The following is a 21,326-nucleotide window of genomic DNA, read 5'->3' on the forward strand; positions in this document are numbered from 1 at the left end:
TACACTAAATACAGTCAAAAGCATCATACCACTGCTTTATTTTTTAAGATGAAAGTCTTTTAGAAGTCTGATTATTGCAACCCTTAAGAAACTCACTGATAGCATAGTTCCTAAAATTAAATGTGTTATTCTTGCATTAAGATGGAATGTTTTACACATTTTAATTGAAATGGATTCCCATCAGCCATATAAGATTTTCTAATTTTTCACTTACATAATGAAGCCCTAGAATTTTGCAGATTATCATGTTTTGGTTGAAAATAAACTAATTTTATATTTTCGCAGCTTAATTATCAATTAATTGATTAGTTTTTATTAAATTTTTCTACGAGTGGCATTACGTGGTTTTGAATGTGAGAACAGTTCATTTCTAAAGTATTTATAATAATGTGCTCTTAATTGAAGATAAAATAATCGGAAATATTTGAAATGAAAAAAAAACTATATTTTTAGTACTTTATTAAAAATATGCTTTTAATGGAATTTATTTTTGATATTTTTATCTATATCTCTAAAATAGTTAGCCATTTAAAAAAAAATAGAGTAAAAGATTTTTCAGTTATTAATTATAATTCAGAAAACTGAAGTCCTTTTATATGGTTCCATGAAATGAATTTCAAATATGATGTTTTTTTCTTAGTGCATGTGCAATACTCTTATTTTTCAAAACAGTGATTTCTTCAAAAACAAATTTTAGTTTTGTACCAGTTAATCGGAAATAATCTCAATAATTTTTTAATAATAAATGTTTTACAGTGTCAAGATATAAAGTTAAAATAATACGTAGGGTAATTATTAATTGCGTTTAACATAAATATTGCTCCAAAAAACGAAATACAAAGAAAAAAGAATAAGAATTCAATCGCCGTTAAAATTTTTTTCTTCTTTAAAGGGTTATCAATCATTGAGAAGGAATTCAAACAAAAAAAAAAACCATAACTAATAATCGAAGGAATCAAAACACAGTAGCAGGGAAGATGAAGAAACAAGCTTTAATTATTTTTTCAAATTTTAAAACCGAAGAATAAATATTTAAGAAGCTACTAGGCTCTGCACGTATGGATCCATTCAAATATCAATGACTAACCACCATGCACTGTCGATATAGATTCTGTGTCACCTACATAATTCGTCAAATTCTATCGAGCCTTGTGCAGGAAGCCCACTCATCAACAAATGTTATGGAATATCAAGGGAGAGGAACTGTTAAACCAACCAACCACAGAAATCGAAAAGCAGCCTTATCATCCAATGATTCTCGAGGTGCTGCCTTCTTCCCTTCTGTCCTTGGATCAGGCATGATAAAATTGACGCTAGTTTGAAGATGCGTTTTATTTTTTCATTGAGGAGTGACTGCAAAAGTTCTCTTCACAGATGTAGAATAAATTCTTTAAAAACCAATTATTATTATTATTATTATTTTATTTCAGTCATTAATAATAATTATACTCTTATGCTAGACCAATTCATACATATTAATTGGAAAACTGCTGTTATATTGGAGGAGAGTGGGATAAGAAACCAAGGTTAGTAGAAAGGTCAAACTCAGAGTGATGACGTCACTTGGAGAGCATCATTGATTTCTCCAAACACTATTGCTATAAATATAAAGTTTAAGAGCATCAATTGTTTCTTAGCTTGTTTTTTATGGAAACAATAAGTTTAAGTGTCAAACGATAACTTCAAACCAAAATCTAGAGTATTTGAAAAAAAATGTAGTTAAATTCCTATCTTCTTTCCCAGATGGTCTCTATGCAAGTAATAAACGATAATTGCTTTAAATCCGCAGAAACATTAGTTAAACATTATAAAATATTCTGGTGAAGACAATTGATAATTTTTAAGAAATCAAATAGTTAAAAATAAAATTATTTGTAATTATAAAACACACATTGATTTAAATAGGGGTATTTCGTTTAATTTAATTTAATTAAATATCTCCGAGAAATTTTTGAAGCTACTTAAATATTTTAAATAATTGTGAATGAAGTAACAATTTATTTTTGCATAATTTCTTCATTAGGTAAAATTCGTATCTAAACTATACACATATTGTATCCCTAATATATATAGGATCCTTAATTTATCACATTTTCATCTAAAAAATTATAATTAATATATAATCACCATTATATTAACCGCTCCATTATAATTAATATATAATGGAGTAGTATAATAATCGATAGTTACTATATTAGTGAAAAATAATTGCATAGTTATTAATTTTAAGTTTTAATCATAATGAATTGTAAAAAAGGTTATATGATCAGAATATTACCGTTTCGATGAGTTTCATTTCGAAATCTTATTACGAGAACTTTACAAAGGCAAAGCTCTAAAGTGGAGATTGAAGAAGTGAATCAATTTGAGAGAAAAACTCTCTCAAATCAATTCACTTCTTGAATCTTTATTTCCTCGGACGTCAAATTAGCAACTTCTTTTTTTTTGCATGACAGCCAAGCAATGCATATTTCAAATCATATAAATAATAATTGTTGTTAAAATATTGGGTGAATATTCGAGTATTTGCAATGTTAAAGAGATATTTTCTTTGGTATTTATAAATCCATCTATATATTCATCTAAAATGTCAGACAGTATTTTGAAAAGGCTTGTATTTCTAAATTGAAACAAGAATTAGGAATAATAAAATAAAAGCATTCAATGCGAAAATTATAATCTGATCGAGAGGAGGCTTTTTTGTTTCATTTTGACAGAAGATTATATAATCCTGTAGCCAAAAATAAGTTGAAACACTCATTCAATGATGACAAAAGATGGTAGGGAAGGATTCATTGGATGGTTTTCGAAAAAAAATATAAAAATGAGGCATTTGCGAAAAACCATTCAATATCAAGAGACCTGGGTTTTAACAAATATTTTCTAAATACTTTTTTATGCTTGTCGTCACATTCTTCTCACAGGATGCAGCTATCAAATGTGACCTTCATGGAATCTTTAAGTTCCTATTATCAAAAGGAGTTCACAACACATTCTGGAAGTTGCCAGACAATACAGACTGCTCCTTTTAATAGGATTTATTCGCTCAACCAAATAAGTTTTCTCAATAATTTGTTGCTTGTAACACCATAAATCAGGACCCAACCCCCTTAAAACATTCCGACATTAGAAAACAAAATATTCTTAATTTTTGATTGGTGATTCTTCCAATGAAGATGATAAACATATACTAAACGATAATTTTTTATACTGCAACGATATATTTTCTAATTCAAAGGTAGCAAAAGAATGGATTCACTAAGAGAAATGTCTGAGCTTTTGTTGCGAAGATGTTGGCTGGGTTCATGATAGTTGCAGTGGGGCGGAGGAAGAAGGCAATTACTTTACTAGAGAATTTCATAAATAATATTCTAAAATTATTATGTAAAATAAAATTGTCTGTGACTTCTCCATTGAGAATCCACTTTTCCGAAAGGAAACTAATACGTGCACTCAACCTTTGTGTTTACTACAGATGAAAGCTAAATCTGGCGATCTCTAAGCCGAATAATTTAGCTCCAATAGGATTTGGAGACTTAGCAACATCGCTTTGCACAATTTTGTCCCAATTGATTTTATAAAAGAAATTCAGTGGGACTTTATTCGATAAAGAAGTTAATTAGCTTTAAACAGATAAACTAGAGAAAACTCTATGCCTATCCTGATGTAAATAAACAATGAAGTTTATCTATTATACAAACAGTCTTAACTAAAAGTTTTTAAGATTTTCTGAAAATAAGATAACCAGCTTTTTCATCTTTTGTTACTGTTTTCCGGAAAGACGTGTGTTGTAAAGAAAATGAAGAAAACCCTTCTAAATCTTATGCTTCCTCCCTTTTTCAAGCCAACGAAAATATAATCTTCTCGAAAAATTACATTTCTTGACGTTGTCAACTCTTTGACTTGCCTCACAGTTTTCCACAGGCGACTGTGTTATTTCCGTTTCACGAGTTCCATTCTGACGGACAATAACTCCATTTTCGGTGGATGCCAAGTAAAAATTCGATTTCACTTTGCGCTTTAAATGTATTTCGAGGTTTTTTCTTTTAGCTCCCTTCGAGCGAAAATCAGGTTTCTTAGAAAATCCGGAAAAGTGATTTGAGCCTATTTTTCTTAGTCTGTCAAATAAATTATTCAAACACCACTTGATTATCCCAAAAAATCTCTGAAATTTTTAACAAACACTTTCAAAATATTCATTATAAAATGTTTTTCTTTTTTAGGTTTTTAAGAAGGTTTGTCGATAATTTTAAGTATTTTTTCTCAGTTTTCAATAAATCATGATCTGTTCTACTTTATAAATTTTCTTATTATAAAATAAGCCAGTCTTATTAATGTCAAAGTAGTAAAAATTTTAACAAGGATGATTGTTCCGTTTCATTTCATTTAGTTTCGCCATTTTGCATATTCTGAATTGAAGGAAAATAAATAAGAGAATAATCAATTTCTTACACTAGTTACAAGAATACTTCTTTCAGAACGATATTCTTTACTAGTATTTGTATTAAAATATTTTATTTACTTAAAACTATTATATACACATTTTTTTTTTTTTTTGCTACTAGCTAACATTTTCTTACGAACTAAAATTGTAACATTCAGAGCTAATGTTGGGTGTTAAAAATTTCCTTAAATTTGGTTACTTCAATTTTTTTTGTAAAATTAAATAAAAATGCATATTAGACGTTTACGTATTTCATTATTTATGTCATTAGAAAAAGACAATTGAAAATGAAAATTTATGAATAGTCCCTCTAAATATATAAACAAGAAACTCTTTTAAAATGCTATCCTTAATTAGTTGTTTCCGTTAATTTTAAAAGTAATTAACATCTTTAAAAATACCTAAATATTTTCTGAAAGTGGAACTTCTCTTTGTTGGACAAATCATGCAACATCCATTTTTTCAAATCTTCACGGGGATTAGCAGAACATAGTAGGAATGAATCCCAATATCCGCTTCTGAAAAATTCCTGAATACTGTTGAGACTATCCTGCTATATAACATGATAAAGGTTTATCAATTCATGTACCTCTTTCATAATTGACATTCTTGAAAATAGACAATTTTTCAGATTCTGAAGAGAGTAGCAATATTCATGCATGAAAAATGGATAAGAAAATTGACTTCGATAACATAAAATGATATTCATAAAAGCAAAAATAACATTAAAAAATAAGAAGAAATATTTTACCAACAAAAAGATATACTTAAAGAAATTTTCTACTGCCGAAAAACTAAATTTTCTCTCCATTTCTAAATTAAATATAAAGTATTAAAAACAGAAATAAATTACCATAACCTACATCAGGGATGGCGAACCAGTGTGGCACGCGTGCCATTGATGGCACGCGACACAATATTTTGGACACACCGACGATCAAAACGATTTGCATTTTAGTTCAAAATAACAAAGTTCGCTATCAAGTTTTACGAACAAATACGAGTGATCGGTCGAGGTGCGCATATTCCCAATTCCTACCATTGTGTGCTAAGAATGGTTTAGCATCTCTTGATAATATAATGGTGTTAGTCACAAAAATAGTGAACCTCATATCGTTGCAAGGTTTAAATAAACGAAAGTTTGATGCTCTGTTGGATGAAGTCAACTCGGTGTGTAATGGCTTACTAATATATAATATTGTTCGCTGGTTGAGCCGCGGGAATGTACTTCAAACATTTGTTGATTGCTCAGAAGAAATCAGACTGTTTCAGCAAAATGGTGGGCAAATACCTACAGTTGTTGGATGTCATGTGGCTGATGTTTCTTACAGACATATGCCAACATTTGAATGAACTGAACATAAAGCTTGAAGACACGTATAAAACATTTATCGTCATGATTCGCGCTTTTGACACTAAACTGCGTGTTTTCTGAAACGGTATTATTACACGAAACTACAAGTACTTCCCAAACTTGAAAAAAATATCAAAGATTTAGAAGTAAATGAGAAACCAGACGAAGAAAAAGTTTTTGAAGAATTTATTTCCGTAATTGATTCTTCAATCAAAGAATTTTCAGCAAGATTTTCTCAGTTAAAGGAATTATCGGAAACGCTCAAGTTTATTACGTACCCTGATGTGACTTGAAATTTATTCCGATTCGATTGGAAATTGAAGAATTTGAAATGCAACTGTTTAATTTACAGTCTAGTTCAAAATGGATTAAAAAATTTATTGAAACAAGAAAAAAGTTTAAACAGAAAGATTAATAAGGAATATAAGTAAAAATGTCAGTAACAAAATTTTGGAAACATGGAATTTTTCATCTACCTTTGCCTGCGAGTCATTATTTTCAGAGATGAATAATATTAAAGACTCGCTTAGAAACCGTTTCGCAGATGACTCCAATTCAGCGTGCATTCTGCTGAAAGTAACATCTTACCATCCTAAAATAAGCTATTTGTCATCCAATCTGCAATAGCAGAAGTCACACTAATGTTATTTTAATTTGAATGACATGCATAACTAAAAACTTTACTACTATACAGTGTAAAATACATCTTCTCGTAGTAAATAAAGAGTTTTGAGTTGTTAGTATTTAGTTTTATTATTTTCCTAATAATCACAAGTCAAAATTATTTGACGACACGTCTCTACCTCATTAAACATTTCTTTAGAAAAAATGGCACGTTGATCCATAAAGGTTTACCACCCCTGACCTAGATATTTATAATAAAGTGTCAAAACTGTGCAAAAGTAGAAAACAGTGCTAATGATTTTTAAGCGAGAGTGAATTATTTATTTGATCGATGGTGCTGATATAAATTATGCAATCAATTGCATTAATTTAAGCTGTCAGGTAAGGAAGAGGAATTATGCAATGAAGGCCGTTAGCACCTATTTTAAGGCATGTCATCAATTATTTTCTCTGTAACTCGGATACTTTTCAACAAATGGAGAAACGTAATGCGTTAAGGAACTTCCATTTTGTACATGTTTAGGTTCAAACGAGTCTGATTTCTCAGTCTAGTAAATTAAAGATCCAATCATTAAAAAAAAAGCTTTTTTACGTGTTAGCTTTGCGCTCTCTTGCATAGAGCATTTCATTAATTCATCTTAAATATATCGATTCCACATATTTGTAAATCTGACAACTATGGAGAATTTGCTCTATCCCTTTTTGCAATTTAAACAATGGCAATAATTCGTTAGCGAATTTTCGGTAACGAATCATATTCAGTGTTAAGTAGCAGAAATCAGCATTTTTGGTCAACTTGGCACTTAAGTTTCATTTTTATTCTGTGTCCTATTTTTTGATTAATAACAACAAAATATCTAAAGTTAACTGCGTATAATTCATTAACAAGTCTCAAAATTTTTCAGAAAGGAAAGCAAAACACGTTTGCAAGAAAAATATTCAAAAAAGAAACATTTGTTTTATGGCAGATGCTTTACATAAACTCTTATTATCTTTTATGCAATTCTTTTTTTGCAAGTTTTATTTTTGTTCTTTTATTCATTGCTTCAAATAATAGAAATTCAGTTTTCAGTGTTTTTCTTCAGGCTCTTCAAGAAACTTAAGAATTGGTTTTTCCATGGCTTCTTTTTAAAAAATCATTACTCTGATGAGTAGTTTCTTCGATTTTCTCTTCATCAGAATCGGTTTCCACATAAGGATTTGGAAATATTCTAGACAATATCTTTCCAGATAACTTAATAATTTCGGTTTTTGAAGCAAAAGAAAGTACACAAGATTTTTCCACTATACTAGAAATGTTTTGTGAATTTTGCAAATACACCAAAAGAGTTGCTAATTCTACTAGTCTTTTTTCTTGGATTGTTCTTCTAAAGCTTATAATAATTTCAAACTTATTTCAGTTTTCAAATTTTTTTAGTTCATTTAACAGAAATTCAAACATACCTTCACTCACTTATTGATAAATTGGCATCTGGTCCCCCTAAGCCTTTAACTGTTAGACAAATCAGCCCCAACCGATAAAATTCTTTTTTTTTTTTTTTTTGAAGAAGAAGAAGAGAAATATCCAAGCGTTTCGGAAATCCGGTTTTCTTAATTTAAAAACCGGTTTTCAAATATGACAAATTTACTTTAAAAAACCGTCAAACCCTAGTCGCTATTACTAAGAAATCGGGTCCCCTTTAGAAGTAGGTATGGAAATTCAAAGTGAAATCGTTGGGAGTGATATTTCTCATTTTATCTTTACAATAGTTCTAGTAGTTTCTGCCTCTAAATTTGCAAATTTTTGAAATTTATATTTGATAAAAAATACTACTTACTATTGTAGCAAAGCTCAAAAACATTTTAAAAGTTTCGTTTTCGCAAAAATTCTTAATTTTTCGCACTTGAAACGGAGAAGTTTTGCTTTGTTAATTTTTTTATGAGATTGGTTTAAAGGCAGGTTGCCGCATTTGCTACAGTTTTAAAAGAACCATAATAGCAGTGTGAGTACCAACAACATTTTTTTTATTATAATCATTTTCAATTTTTAATTTATTTTGTTATTTATTTTTTTTAAGACAAGAATTTAGATTCTTTTATTCATCAATGAATTCAGATGAAATAATATCATCGTTTTTCGACTCTATGTAATTTCATGTCAAACTATATTTATCTTTTTTTTAAAAATAAAATGACGAATGAACCATTCTTTCATATTAGTTTATTAATACAATGTATTTTTTGAAACAATTACGTAATCAATAAGTTATTTAGAAGGTGCATTATGCATTAGTTCTAAGCTAGTTTTTAGCAATTTCAACTTTATTGCGATGCATACTCTTGGCAGAACTCATCCTAAATATTTCAACATTCAAACTGTTTTACGAACAATTCATTTTTTAAAACTTCCTGGTGCCCAAAAGGTTTGAAATTGCATATACTCGTGTATTTCTGATGGCAATACTATATTTTAATATTTTCACATATGAATTAATCGATTAATTTAGCCAAAAACTGATTTCATATGCGTGGCGTCAATTGATAATGAATTTGACAAAAAAATTGATTTGAAGATTCCATAATATTTATAATAAAGAATTTAAATTTAAGACTAAAACGTAAACAATAATTAAAATAAAAAAATATGATTTTTAGAACAGTAATAAGAATGTATTTTAAAATATATTTTCATTAAATTTATTGTTAATTTTTTCCGATTTGTTTTACTAATAATTGCATAGTTTTTTTCTTTTGATATTTTGCAATAAGTTTCGAAAGAAATCGTTTTCTTTTTGAAATTTCGCATTGAACCAAGTAAACAGCGTCATTCGATTTCTGAAATGTGAAGCACGATAAAAGCAATAATAATAATGTTTCAAAACAATGCATTCCCTTTGGATTGTTTAAAAGAATCTTATTGAAATGAAAGCATCCGCTTAAAAGATAATTTCTTTTATGCAGTAAAAATATCAAACTCTTTAGGATTTGCTTCTCTTTTACATGAAATGAGTAAGCGCATTCTACTTTCATAGCAATACTTCTTATTCTCTGTTACTTCACTTTTGGCTCATGCTGTGTTCATTTCAGTAACGATCAAAGAGCCCCCATCGATTTTTTTTACATTTAATACCGTTTGAGGAAAGTCCTCGCTTTTATGTTTTCTCATTTCAAATACGAATTCTGTATTTCAAATATTCTAAGGTAAATTGCTTTTTAGAAATTCTCAAAGTCTTTCTCAAGTTACTGCTTTGAAGGCGAATACATTTTGAAATTGGATGGCTTCAAGTAGAGGGATATTTCATTCAAATTAGAACTGCTGCGTAGACTTGTTCTTGTAATTAAATTTCTTGGATTATTTTTTTAAGCTTATCGACTGAAAAGAGTGACAGTTAAAAAACGGATGTTTTGATTAGGAGTTTTGAGATAAGAAAAATTTGAGCCTACTTAATTTTAAGAAACGATGTTTATTACAATTAATATAATTGTTTATCTTAATAAATTTTAAACTTATATATCATAAAAACTCTTCAATTTAAGGAGGTTTTTTTTTAAAAAAAAATTTCGTCTCTAATATTCGATTCTACATAATTCTATCGTTCCTTGTCAATATACAAAAAAATTCTTTTTGCAAATGGATAAATCCTAAATCAGGCTTCTATCTAAGAAGTCGGACAATTTATCACGCATATTTAATTCTATAATATTATTTGCACTTACCATTAGCACCTCTGATACAGAACTGATGCTGAGGATGAACATCGTGACGCTCACTATCACCGGCGGACCTAAAAACAATTAAATAAGTACAATTAGGAATGAAATAAAAAATAAATAAAAGCAACATCTAATGATAACTAAAAGGAAATTAATTTTCAAATAATTATCAAGAATAATAATAAAAAAAAAACTTGAAAGTCCAGATAGTTTGCTTAATTATTTTGGATCACAAATATCTCAAGGTAAAAGGTCTTTTGAAAAAAAATTCGTAGCTCTTAAATTTTACTTTGTACTATCATACTTGGGATTACGATTCACTGGTTTAAGAAGTCTGATGTATACAGCAGAATCATAGAAAAGATGAAAAGTAACTGATATTGAACATATTTCATTAATGAAAATAAATTGTCTATATAATGTTCTCTAAAAAAATATAAAGTGTTTGATAATGGAATTTTCATTCCTACGCACTTTTAGTTAACTTGACTGGTTTGATATTTGTTAAAATGGAATTTTGCAATCGATTTTTTTACTCATTTCTTCATGCTCTAGAGTTTTGAAGTTTTGTACAATTGTGTACTCTTGATGATAGTTCATGATTTTAATATTTCCAAATTTCTTTATCTATTAAGATTATTTTAATTAAATTGTGTTTCCTTACTTGTCGATTACTGCTTTGTAGTGAAAAGTTGGTTTTAAATTCAATAATAATTATAATAAAGAGTATAAATTAAAGACTAAAAATATAAAATCATCAGAATAAACGTATGTTTTTAAAAACCATTTTAATTACACTTATTTGCCTTAAACAATTAGGTTTACAGTTATAATGGTTATAGAAATATTCTAATTTGAAGTTTACTAAACAAGCTTGTTCATCTCTTTTTTCATAAGCCATTATAATTGCTTGAAAATCATTATATATATATATATATATTTGAAATCTGAACAGCAAAATCTGAAGCATGACCTTTCTTTTTATTGCTTCCAAAATTGGTTTCTCTCCCATTTCTAAAGCAGTGTATAAAAAAGGCAGTAAAAATGAAAATAAAGGAAGGTTGTAACTGACATAGTTACTTTTGCTCCAACGAATTGAAGTGTTTTACTTGTTTTTCGGCAAAGGTTTTTGGCAAAGGTATTTATGCATCATCTAATGCTTCAATACAGCAGTTTTCCCCTGCTAAGCCGGTGGAGACTGTTTCCTCGACTCTCGGAAAAAAAAAATCTTTTCTCATTTGAATCTTTTCAATGAGAAAATCTTTCAATTCATTTGAATCTTTTCAATGAGAAAATCTTTCAATTCATTTGAATCTTTTCAATGAGAAAATCTTTCAATTCATTTGAATCTTTTCAATGAGAAAATCTTTCAATTCATTTGTATCTTTCAATTTGAATCTCTTCAAGCATCGTGAATATCTATCAATGATCATACCATTCTTTGAGAACTGAATTTTAGTTTTATGGCAACATATATCTAAACCAAGCAAATTACAAAAATGTGTTTACATGTACAAAATGCATTTCAATTAGAAAAATATTTTACAAGGTTTAACGATCTCAACATCTGGCTGATAAGCTTTCATTGATTAGCTAAGTTGCTTACCAAACGCGTTCTGTAACGCTTTATTGATTTTATGGCTTAGAATGATCTAAGCTTTGAAATCTTTATATCTCCCAAAGAACACCATCTCATTCTTGTAACACTGATGAAAAATAATAAAGCAGATTCTGAATGAAATCAACCTGCACCTAGATGACACATTATTAAAAGTTGATGCCTTAATTCATGAATTAAAATATTTGAGAACATAATTAGTTTTGGAAAAATAGATAATGCGAAACGCATCTTGTTATTTACATTCATTTCCTATATACAATATTTTACAGCAACCGACACTTTATTATGCTTCTTAATTTCTTCCAAAATCAATACAATTCTTTAATATATAACTCTTGAAATCACACAAATAATGATCCACTTATATATATGAAAAAGTAGTATAATACCGCTCATTATCAAGCAAACCAGAATAATCAGAGCTTTTTTGAAATGCTTCTCTAGAAACTATATTCCTTTTCTCACGTTCTTATCTTAACATCCAGTGCATGGTCTTACAATAAATCTTTCAGGCGTCTCTGCTTTTAGTTTATTCCTTCTTGTCCATCATTTTAAAATGTAAGCAATGAAAATATGCTATCATTCAAGGCTGTCAACACAACAAATAACTTTATGAGGTGACATTTTGCTACCTTATTTTTTAACTGCCCAACGCCTGTTGATATTTTCTTGATCCTTTTTAGTTAAAATGTATATTCTAAAAGCTATTAAAGGCTATTTAGTTAAATGTATACAGAGATATTAAAGAAATGTTTTAGTGAAATTTCATTGCAAAATCTAGAATATTGTAGTGTCTAAAAAGTCTATAAATGTTTTCTTTTTAAAGCGATCCACTTTCTTCCACATATTTATGTGAGGTTTTATATTCTTTAAAAGAAAATCTGTCATTTGAAAAGATTCTTCATTCTTCATATTTATTATTTATTTCTATTTTTTATTACTTTTTATGGTTTTATTTTATTTCTTTTGATGACTCTAATTCTCTTAAAATTGATAATGCTAATGATTAAAACAATTTATGATGCTAATTGTTCATATGAAGTTTCACCATTATTGCAGTCGGCATTCAGTCGACAAGTAACGCGAATCAGTATGCGTTTTATGAATTTGCTGATATGCATTTAACATGCGGTGTAGTAGGTGAAAACGGTTGGGTATATCTGAGGCTGTATGTGATAACTCCAACAAATGAATTTTGCAGCTTCATGCATAATATAAAGATTATCACTCATCGGATTTTTTGGGAAGGAAAACCTGAAAATCTTTCTAGTTTCAGCACTTCCTTTGCAGCATTTTCACCGGTAAAATTCATGAAATGACAGGTTTTATGCCAAAATGCTATGCCTTGACGCTGTCAGTCTTGTATAATAACAAATTTGAGCATTTGATGAAATCATATAATAATAACAGAAACATAAATGCTATCTCACTTCTCGCCTGCTTGTAGAGTTTACTTTGCTTCATCTTCCAGGCATGGTACTTTCTTTTCTACTATATGATTGCGATCATACTTTCAGATATCAAATCGTATTCTTTTACTATTCTCAACCTCCTCACCAAATTTGAATTATCATTTCTTACTATAGTTTCTCTCAAAACTTGTACAGGGAATTGAACAAACAAACATGAAATTCGGAATGAAACTTAATGCTTTTGATATTGAAAAACTCCCAGCCAAAAGATTTATCGAATTTATTATTACTTTATTTATCCCCAATAATAGTATAAATCTTTTTTATTAACAAAACTCTTTCATCTCATCTTTCTTTCTTAACTGATTTGATTTTAAAATGATCCATATGACTTGCTTGCAGATTCACTGCTATGTCAAAAAATATCAGTATCTGATATATATATATATATATATATATATATATATATATATATATATATATATATATATTGCGACATGTGCCACTTCACGTTTTTTCACCTTGAATGACAAAAACTTTCAAATTGGATATTGTAGGTCAAACTCTCATTTACGGCGCTAAAAATGATACGAAAATGTATTTTTGATATAATAAACAGTGTCAAAATATAATTTAATAAAAAGTAATTTGGCTTGTGTTTCGAATAAATGTTTCATGAATAATCTTTCAATTGTTATTACTTCAGAAATGTGAATCCTTTTTTGAAATGTTCATCTGGATTTTTTTGAAGAAATTTCTTTGCAACTTTTTTTCAATTTTTGAAACCCGAGAGCAGTTGTAACTGTAAAAAAAGCGGACTTTTATTCTCATCTTTATTAGAATCTCTTTAAATGCATATGCTCAAGTGACTTTTTTCAAAGTGAGCCCTATATCATAACCTCGGTCACTGCAAAACTCCTAAACTTCCAATCTTCTCCTTTCAAGTGGACCTCTAACAAGGGGGTTACAATAATGTGAAAGAGGAGTCTTTTGAAAGGAAACATTACGCTACCACATTTCTTCCGAATAAAAGAGAGCCATAACATTTCTGTTCAGTTGTTTGATTACCACACTTTACGAAAGGAAAAGACAGCTGGATTCCGGTGTCTCTAATTTTAGAGATTTTAACTACTTGTAGATTGCTGCTTTATCATCCCTTTATTAGCACATTCTTAAGGTGGAAGGCAAAAATATGGTGACAAAATTCTTGATAAAACATACTTTGTCTGGAAATTCAATTTTTTTTATAATTAAGACGTCTATATAATAAAGGGAAATGACGGTGTACTAAAAAGTGAGAATTTTCTTAGAGCTAATATTGCTTTACTTTTGATCTAATTAAGTTAGCATGTGCGTTTACGTTGTTAAATACAGAATCCTTTCGATAATTTAAATGGAAAAACAAAATTTTCAATAAAAAATTCCATTTTAACTTATGAATTGAAGTGTCTAATAATTCAGATTTTGTCTTTAATATGTTCTTTTCTTAATAACTTTTTCATATACGAAGTCAAGCGAAATGATTGGTAAAAAAAATCGATTTCGAAATATTGATGAATATCGAGATTTCAGACTTCTCCTAGTGATCAAAAACCTTTTTGGAACTTTCACTGTCTCTCCATAAGTGTTATTACTCAAAATACTAGACTACTCAAATTTGCTGTGTGTACCTAAAGCAAAAATTCTGTTGAATTGTGTCTCCAAGAGAACCACTAATGGGCTTGTGAACATGATAACTGCTTTTGGAGCCTTCATTGAGAATGGATTAAAAGCTGCCTTTTTCTGGAGTATAGATTTCATTCTCATGGCCAGTACTATCTTGCACTAATCTGGTCAGCGACTCTTCGGCGAGTGTGAAAATTTGGGAAGACCTTAATTTCTTACAGCATGCTCTTGGGAATATTCACCATCTTCTTCACAGGAAGCTTTGCTCGAGGGAATTATAATCTGTCTCATTTCTAGCACGAATCGACGTTGTGAAAGCTGGAGAAATATAACCGAAATGTCTATTAAACTGTTTTTTGTTACATATCGTATTGTCTATTTTGCAATTTTCTTTACTTATGACCTTCTCCCGATAATGTGTGTGGATCCTAACAATTCTATGTTATTTCTTTTGTATTATATCGACCTATGAAAATGTCTGATCTTATTTAAATTTATTTATTATTTTAGGAGACAGTCGACTAAGAATGAAAATTATCTTATTTTTGAACAATAATGCATTTCTCCAAGAAATCACAAAATCAAAAATTATTAGATTATTCTTTTTTTAAACTTTGAATGGAAACCGCAGAGCAAAATATGAATAAAATTAATTGTTCCTAACTACTAATCTTGTGCAAAGAACATAAGTAAAATGACATAGATTATACACTGAAAATGACTTATTCTGTTAAAAAAAATTTCGTTTATTCTGATATTCAATGAAATAATTAGAAACTATACAGATTATTTACATTATCGATTTAATTTCTCGATTATCTTTCAATAAAATTATTTTTTTATCTCTTAAATATCTGAGAAAAGGTTTTTATCTGTCAAATCTTCATTGAAAGACTGATCAGTTTATTTATCCTCGGTTACTATGCTGATCTTTCTTCTTTCCCTTGAACTAAATAATGTAATAAAGGGCATTTCTTGCTTTAAGTCCGAATACTTGTTTTACTGGTTTACAACATAATATTTTTTATTAATTGAAAAATGAATATCAGGAGGATATATTAGGTACCAACAAATTAATTCTATTATACTTTGAATAAAAAGTGTATCCTTTTTTTTATGTGGCAAACATATACCATCAGAAGAACTCTATCAGTCTCCAAGATCATCAAGTAAATTATGTGTTGTCCCCATATAATTTTGTTCGAAACTCATTGAATGAAATACCAGTCAATCTCTTTACCGCGCCTAAAGTTTAATACTGCTATCTTCCCAGCATTTTTCCATGCTATGCGTTAGATTATTTGGATAACAAAATCCATGTGTGCTGAACAGCATCTTGAAGCACTTGGAAAGTGCCAGATAGGAGCTGCAATGCTGCAAATGTGTGTCCTTAGACAAGTTCATTTTGATGCAAATCTGGAGAATACGCAGACTGAATCATCCTGTGGATTTATTCTACCTTAAGACAACTGACCATTAGAGCAGCGCGATTTGGACACATATTATTTATTATAAAGAAACAGTTGACGATTGCGCTTTTAACAACTTCACATGAGGATCAAGAATCTTAGATCTGTATATTTCAGTATTCAAAGATGCTCTGTTAAATGTGTAGGTCATTGCCTTCATTTAAAATGATCTATTCTCATTTCGTGTGCTACGATCTATGTATTGAGCTTTATCTGCGCCTCTTAACCTGGCCGAGTTAGCAATCCGAGTTCATGGGAGTCTGATCAGGAGTTGCAACCCTCTTTTATACAGCCCGTAATGACACGAGTTGTCTGTTTTCATCTCTTCTTCCATTCAGTGAATCCGTTAGTTGCAGTTTTTCTCTCCATCAGTTATTGCTAAGTAACATCTCTGAAAGTCGACCATGGTATGCTTTCCAACTTCATCTGATCACGTTGTCACTGCCTTTAAACCGTTCAAGATTCTGCACTTTTGGCAGTTTCAGATTTTGATGGATTACTCTTGGTGTTTCCATTCTTTCATTTTGAATCATTTTCTCATAATGCTTGAAAAGTTTCACACATCATAAATTTATCTAACTACTCATTAAATTCTTTAAACTTAGAGTTTGAAGTGCATACTTGCTTTTCTTTTCGTGTTTGTCTTTAAGAACGGGCGCAAAAATTTGCATATTTGTATGGAGTGAATCTTTATAGAGTTTAATTACCTGATAATGTTGACCTTGAGTTAACAACCAATAACCACTAGCATAATTCACATAAAAAACCTTTTAAAGGAAATTCCTTTAGATCTTTCCTCTAGTGTATGTTTTATATAAATTTAGGAAACCTTATTTTATTACAATATAAACACTCGTAACATGTTTTTTTTTAAAGAAAATGACTTACAAAAAAGTATTCAAATTCAGTGCAATTTCATATCAAAGTGTTAAGAATAATAACGAGAAATAAGGTACAAATCCAAATAAATGGTCTTGTAAAGTCCCTAGAGTCTAATAATATGTATCAATAAAAAAATTTTAGACTTGAAAGCAAATTTTACAAAACATAGTTCTTGGTATCTGGATAATAATTGGTTAATACTAGACATTGCTTCAATATGTGGCATTCAACTTACAATAATCGCCAATAAAAATGCATTACTTACATATTTTAGAATATGGCATTATAAAGTCAAATTAGTCACACAATACTTTTTAAAAGATGGTCATTATGATCGGTTTGCAGTAGAAATACATGGTTGCATCATCGTTTTTGCGTATCCAAAATGGAATGCATCAGTTTTGTTTATAAAATATGTTAAAATCCTGGAGGTCGCACTATCGTTTCTTACTGCTAAAATTGCTTTGAAAAATACTCATCTACCAAATGTTCAATGAGAAAATATTTAAAAATATATGGCCAAAATTTTCCATTTAAAAAGTCGTGTTAAGCACCAAATTTTTCATAAATGATTTGATGTGTTAATTTATTGTGCTGCTATTGAATCTGTTTCTTAAAGGAATCTTGTTTTGAAAAATACTGGTTAAATAATACAACACTGACGATATTCTGAAATTAATGCCAAAAAGGAATACAAGCCAAATTTAAGAAATAAACTTGTACTATTATATCAGGTAGCATCTTATGATTTAGAATAAAAATGACAGATACATAAAATTTCAGTGGTGATTAGCGGCTATAAATTATGTAGAAAGAGGAAATACATTGCAAATAACGTTGTTGGAATTATTATTATGTTATTAATTTGAAAAATAAAGATGACTTAAAAAGGAGGGAAAAACAGGAGTTGATTCTTATAAGGGAGATATTCTTTGAGATTGTAACGATATGACACATCGTAGTAATCTCTTCCACTTCTTTAAAATGGTAGTTTTCAGTGTTTGAACTGCTTCAAGAAATGATAAGTATCAAGTTCTAATTATCTTTATTATATCTTAAACCTGTTAAATACGTTCCTCCAGAATATTTTGTCTATTTTCGTCGAATAGAAAGGTATCCACCTACTGAGCCCGATATCACCTGGAGTTATCTTCTGCATAACGGACTGCAGCAAGAAAGACCACAAGATGGCTGTGAAATTTATTGTTATAACCCTGAGACATCATTGATACATTCTTGATAATATACTGAATCAAATGCTATTAGGAGAGATAATAATCAAGAGTCTAGAGAGATCTCCTCTTTTTACGAACCAACTTCTTTTGATCTTAAATAGAGGGTAGTTCTAAATGTCATGCTCTCTTCGAATGATAATCCAATTATTATAATTTAGTGCACTCAAGAGAGACTCTTCTAACAGGAGAACATAGTTTCATTTATTTTGTCATCAGTTGAGTCGCTGTTAAAGAAATGTAATCCATAGATATGCGAACATACGTACCATCGCATTAGAGTTAAAATAAGTGGAAGCGCTGCTAATGGTCCCCCTCAGACGCGATTTTGTGATACTGCAGTGTCTTCTGGGCTTTTGATTTAAATCTTATTATCATCTTGTTCTGTTTTACGCTTACCTTGTCCTGGTTTCCGACACTCATTTCCATTTTAAAAAAGTCTTCAAGGATTTTGGCTAACAAGGGGAGGGCACGGGGGTGAAATCTGAGATCGGGATGAGATTTAGTATAATGATAATATACATTTAGAATGCTCATTCATGAAAATATTAAAACGCAATGGCCAGTCAATTTCTAGAAAAGGGTCCTCAAACTTTTGGTAAAGCTTATCTATTGATAACTTGACCCCCGTCCCGATGATCCAGATGGCATAGTTGTCTAGGTAACCGTCGCTAATGTGGAAGGTCAGGGTTCGAACCTGGCTTGGAATGTTTTTCTTTTTTAATAATTTATATTCAATTAAAAATTTACAAATACTCTTAATTAATATGTTTTTAACTTTTTTCATCCAAAATAAATATTTATTAGCGAAATATATAATAATAAAATTGAAATTTTAAAAGAAAAAAAATTATAAATATAGATGTATCTTTTAAACAAAATAAAATTATTTAAGTTTAATTAACTATTTCAGATAGTTTTAATTAATATGGTACATATTTTTATGCAAGGATAAATGTTTATTGTTTTAATACTTAAATTGTAATTTAATATTTAAAAAATAGTAATAAATATAACATAAATGGTGATAATTATTAATTATAAATACTCACATCGTAAAAAAAAATTATTCAATATTTCTAAAAAATTATCCAATAATTATTCAATATACATTTCCTTTCGATTATATACAAGAACTAGTGTGGTAACTATAGTAAAAACATTGGAAACAAAATATATTTCGACATCTTGCACAACTGATAAATGGTGATTGTCCACAGAAGCAAGCTCTCTTTAAGAGATCTATGGGAAAAAAGAATTCAAGAAAAAAAGAAAAGTGTGAGCACCATTTTCTCGAAATGGATTGGCCATTGCGTTTTAATATTTTCATGAATGAACATTCTAAATGTAGACTATCATTATACTAAATCTCATCCCAATCTCAGATTTCAACCCAACATGTAAAACGGATTGGGCCTTTTTTACTAAGTATGAGCGCATTTACGACTTCAACTTCAGCCGTGGAGGTTACTTTACATTTCTTAAAGAAAATTAATTAATTAGAACGCACATTTGGATATTTCAGTTCCCTTCTGATTCATTTTTTAATGCTTTATGAAAAAGCCAGTCATTTATATTCTTGTCTTGTATAGAACTCGAAAGTTACTTCTTAAGAAACATCATAAAAATATTTTTAAATAGTTTAGCTTTGGAAATTAAGATATCCTTGTAAAATAAAATGAAAAAAAAAATCTGTAGTATGAAAGGTAATTTAGCTCAAATAAAAAAAATTGAAAAAGGTTAGAAGCATCAAATGACAGATTGTGTCACGAACTGATTTATAAGATTCAACTGATGAGGTAATTAAGTTTGGAACATTGTTTAATAAAACATTTATACGAAAATTATCCAAAAGTGGGAATCATTTTTGAAATTTTATTGTTTACACACCTAAGGTTTTTCTATTAACTATACAGAACAAACTGTACTTTTGAAATCTGGAAAGATATTATTTTCAAAACTATATTTTCTGATGTGAAAAATGCACTGTTTAGAAATGGTATTATATCCTTTCAAATTTCTTTCATTTGTTTTCACTTTCATCCTTTATAATATGACACATATATAAAGGGTTTGTGATTTAAAAGTTCAATAAATATCTCGAGATGAATATTATCTCTTCCCTCCCTACATTATTGTTCAAATACGTGTTCCAAAAAAAGAAATTGAAATTTCAAGTTATGAAAAAGAACTTATATTTGGCCTCACTCTTTTGAACTGCCTTTCTTAAAAAAAGTACTACCCCTACTTTCTTAAAATGCTATATTTTCCTAGAGTTAGATTAAATAAAAGTACAAAATTTTGCATTTTTTTTTCTCTGCTGAAATGACTAAACTTAACGTCACTTCTAAAATTGGATTAAAAGATTAATAGTCTTCCCCAAAGATTGCAATGTTTTTTTTTGTTTTTTTTAATTCGATATTTAATCGAATGTTATTTTTTCAGGGATTTCTTATTGAATTTATTTCTTTTAGCTTCATATCGAAGTTTTTGAAAGTTGCTTTCTAATTCAATCTTTTTTTAGTTTTATGATTAAGCGAAAGTCCTTTCTGAGAATCAACTCCAAAAGTATATGTGAAACATTGGAAAGTCTTTTATTCCCTCAGTAAACATTTGTGTAGTTTCGCGTTCATTTGCTTTTTACTAGAAAGGGAAAGAAAAATTATTGTCGAAATAAACAGCGAAGAAACGGCAGATAAGGCAGAAATTCTGAAAATTCTGAATTAAAAAAAATATCGTTTTAAAAAGTGCTACTCTTACTTTTAATCATTTCAAGAAAGTAGAAAAAAAAATAATATAAAATATTAGTTTTGAAGTTTGCTTTTAATAGAAAAAGTTAATTTTTGAAGGAAATAAACATTTTGAAGTATTTTGATATTAATAATGCTTTCAAAATAAAAGAAAAAGTAATAAAGATTATATACATGATA

At 29.0% G+C, this 21,326-nt stretch overlaps 1 protein-coding gene across 5 annotated transcripts in view; it reads right to left on the reverse strand.

Annotated features, from left to right (window-relative positions):
- The window catches only part of LOC129958099 (gamma-aminobutyric acid receptor subunit beta-like), a 234,984-nt gene that overhangs the window by 141,025 nt on the left and 72,633 nt on the right, over positions 1-21,326 (reverse strand). For all 5 annotated transcript variants that reach the window (XM_056070288.1, XM_056070282.1, XM_056070287.1 and 2 more), the window contains one exon: positions 10,119-10,186. In XM_056070288.1, coding sequence (XP_055926263.1) covers positions 10,119-10,160 — 42 coding nt within the window. In that variant the 5' untranslated portion in view covers positions 10,161-10,186. The remainder of the gene's footprint in view (positions 1-10,118; positions 10,187-21,326) is intronic.

The sequence above is a fragment of the Argiope bruennichi genome, chromosome X1 (genome assembly GCF_947563725.1).
Source record: "Argiope bruennichi chromosome X1, qqArgBrue1.1, whole genome shotgun sequence".
NCBI lineage: Eukaryota > Metazoa > Arthropoda > Arachnida > Araneae > Araneidae > Argiope > Argiope bruennichi.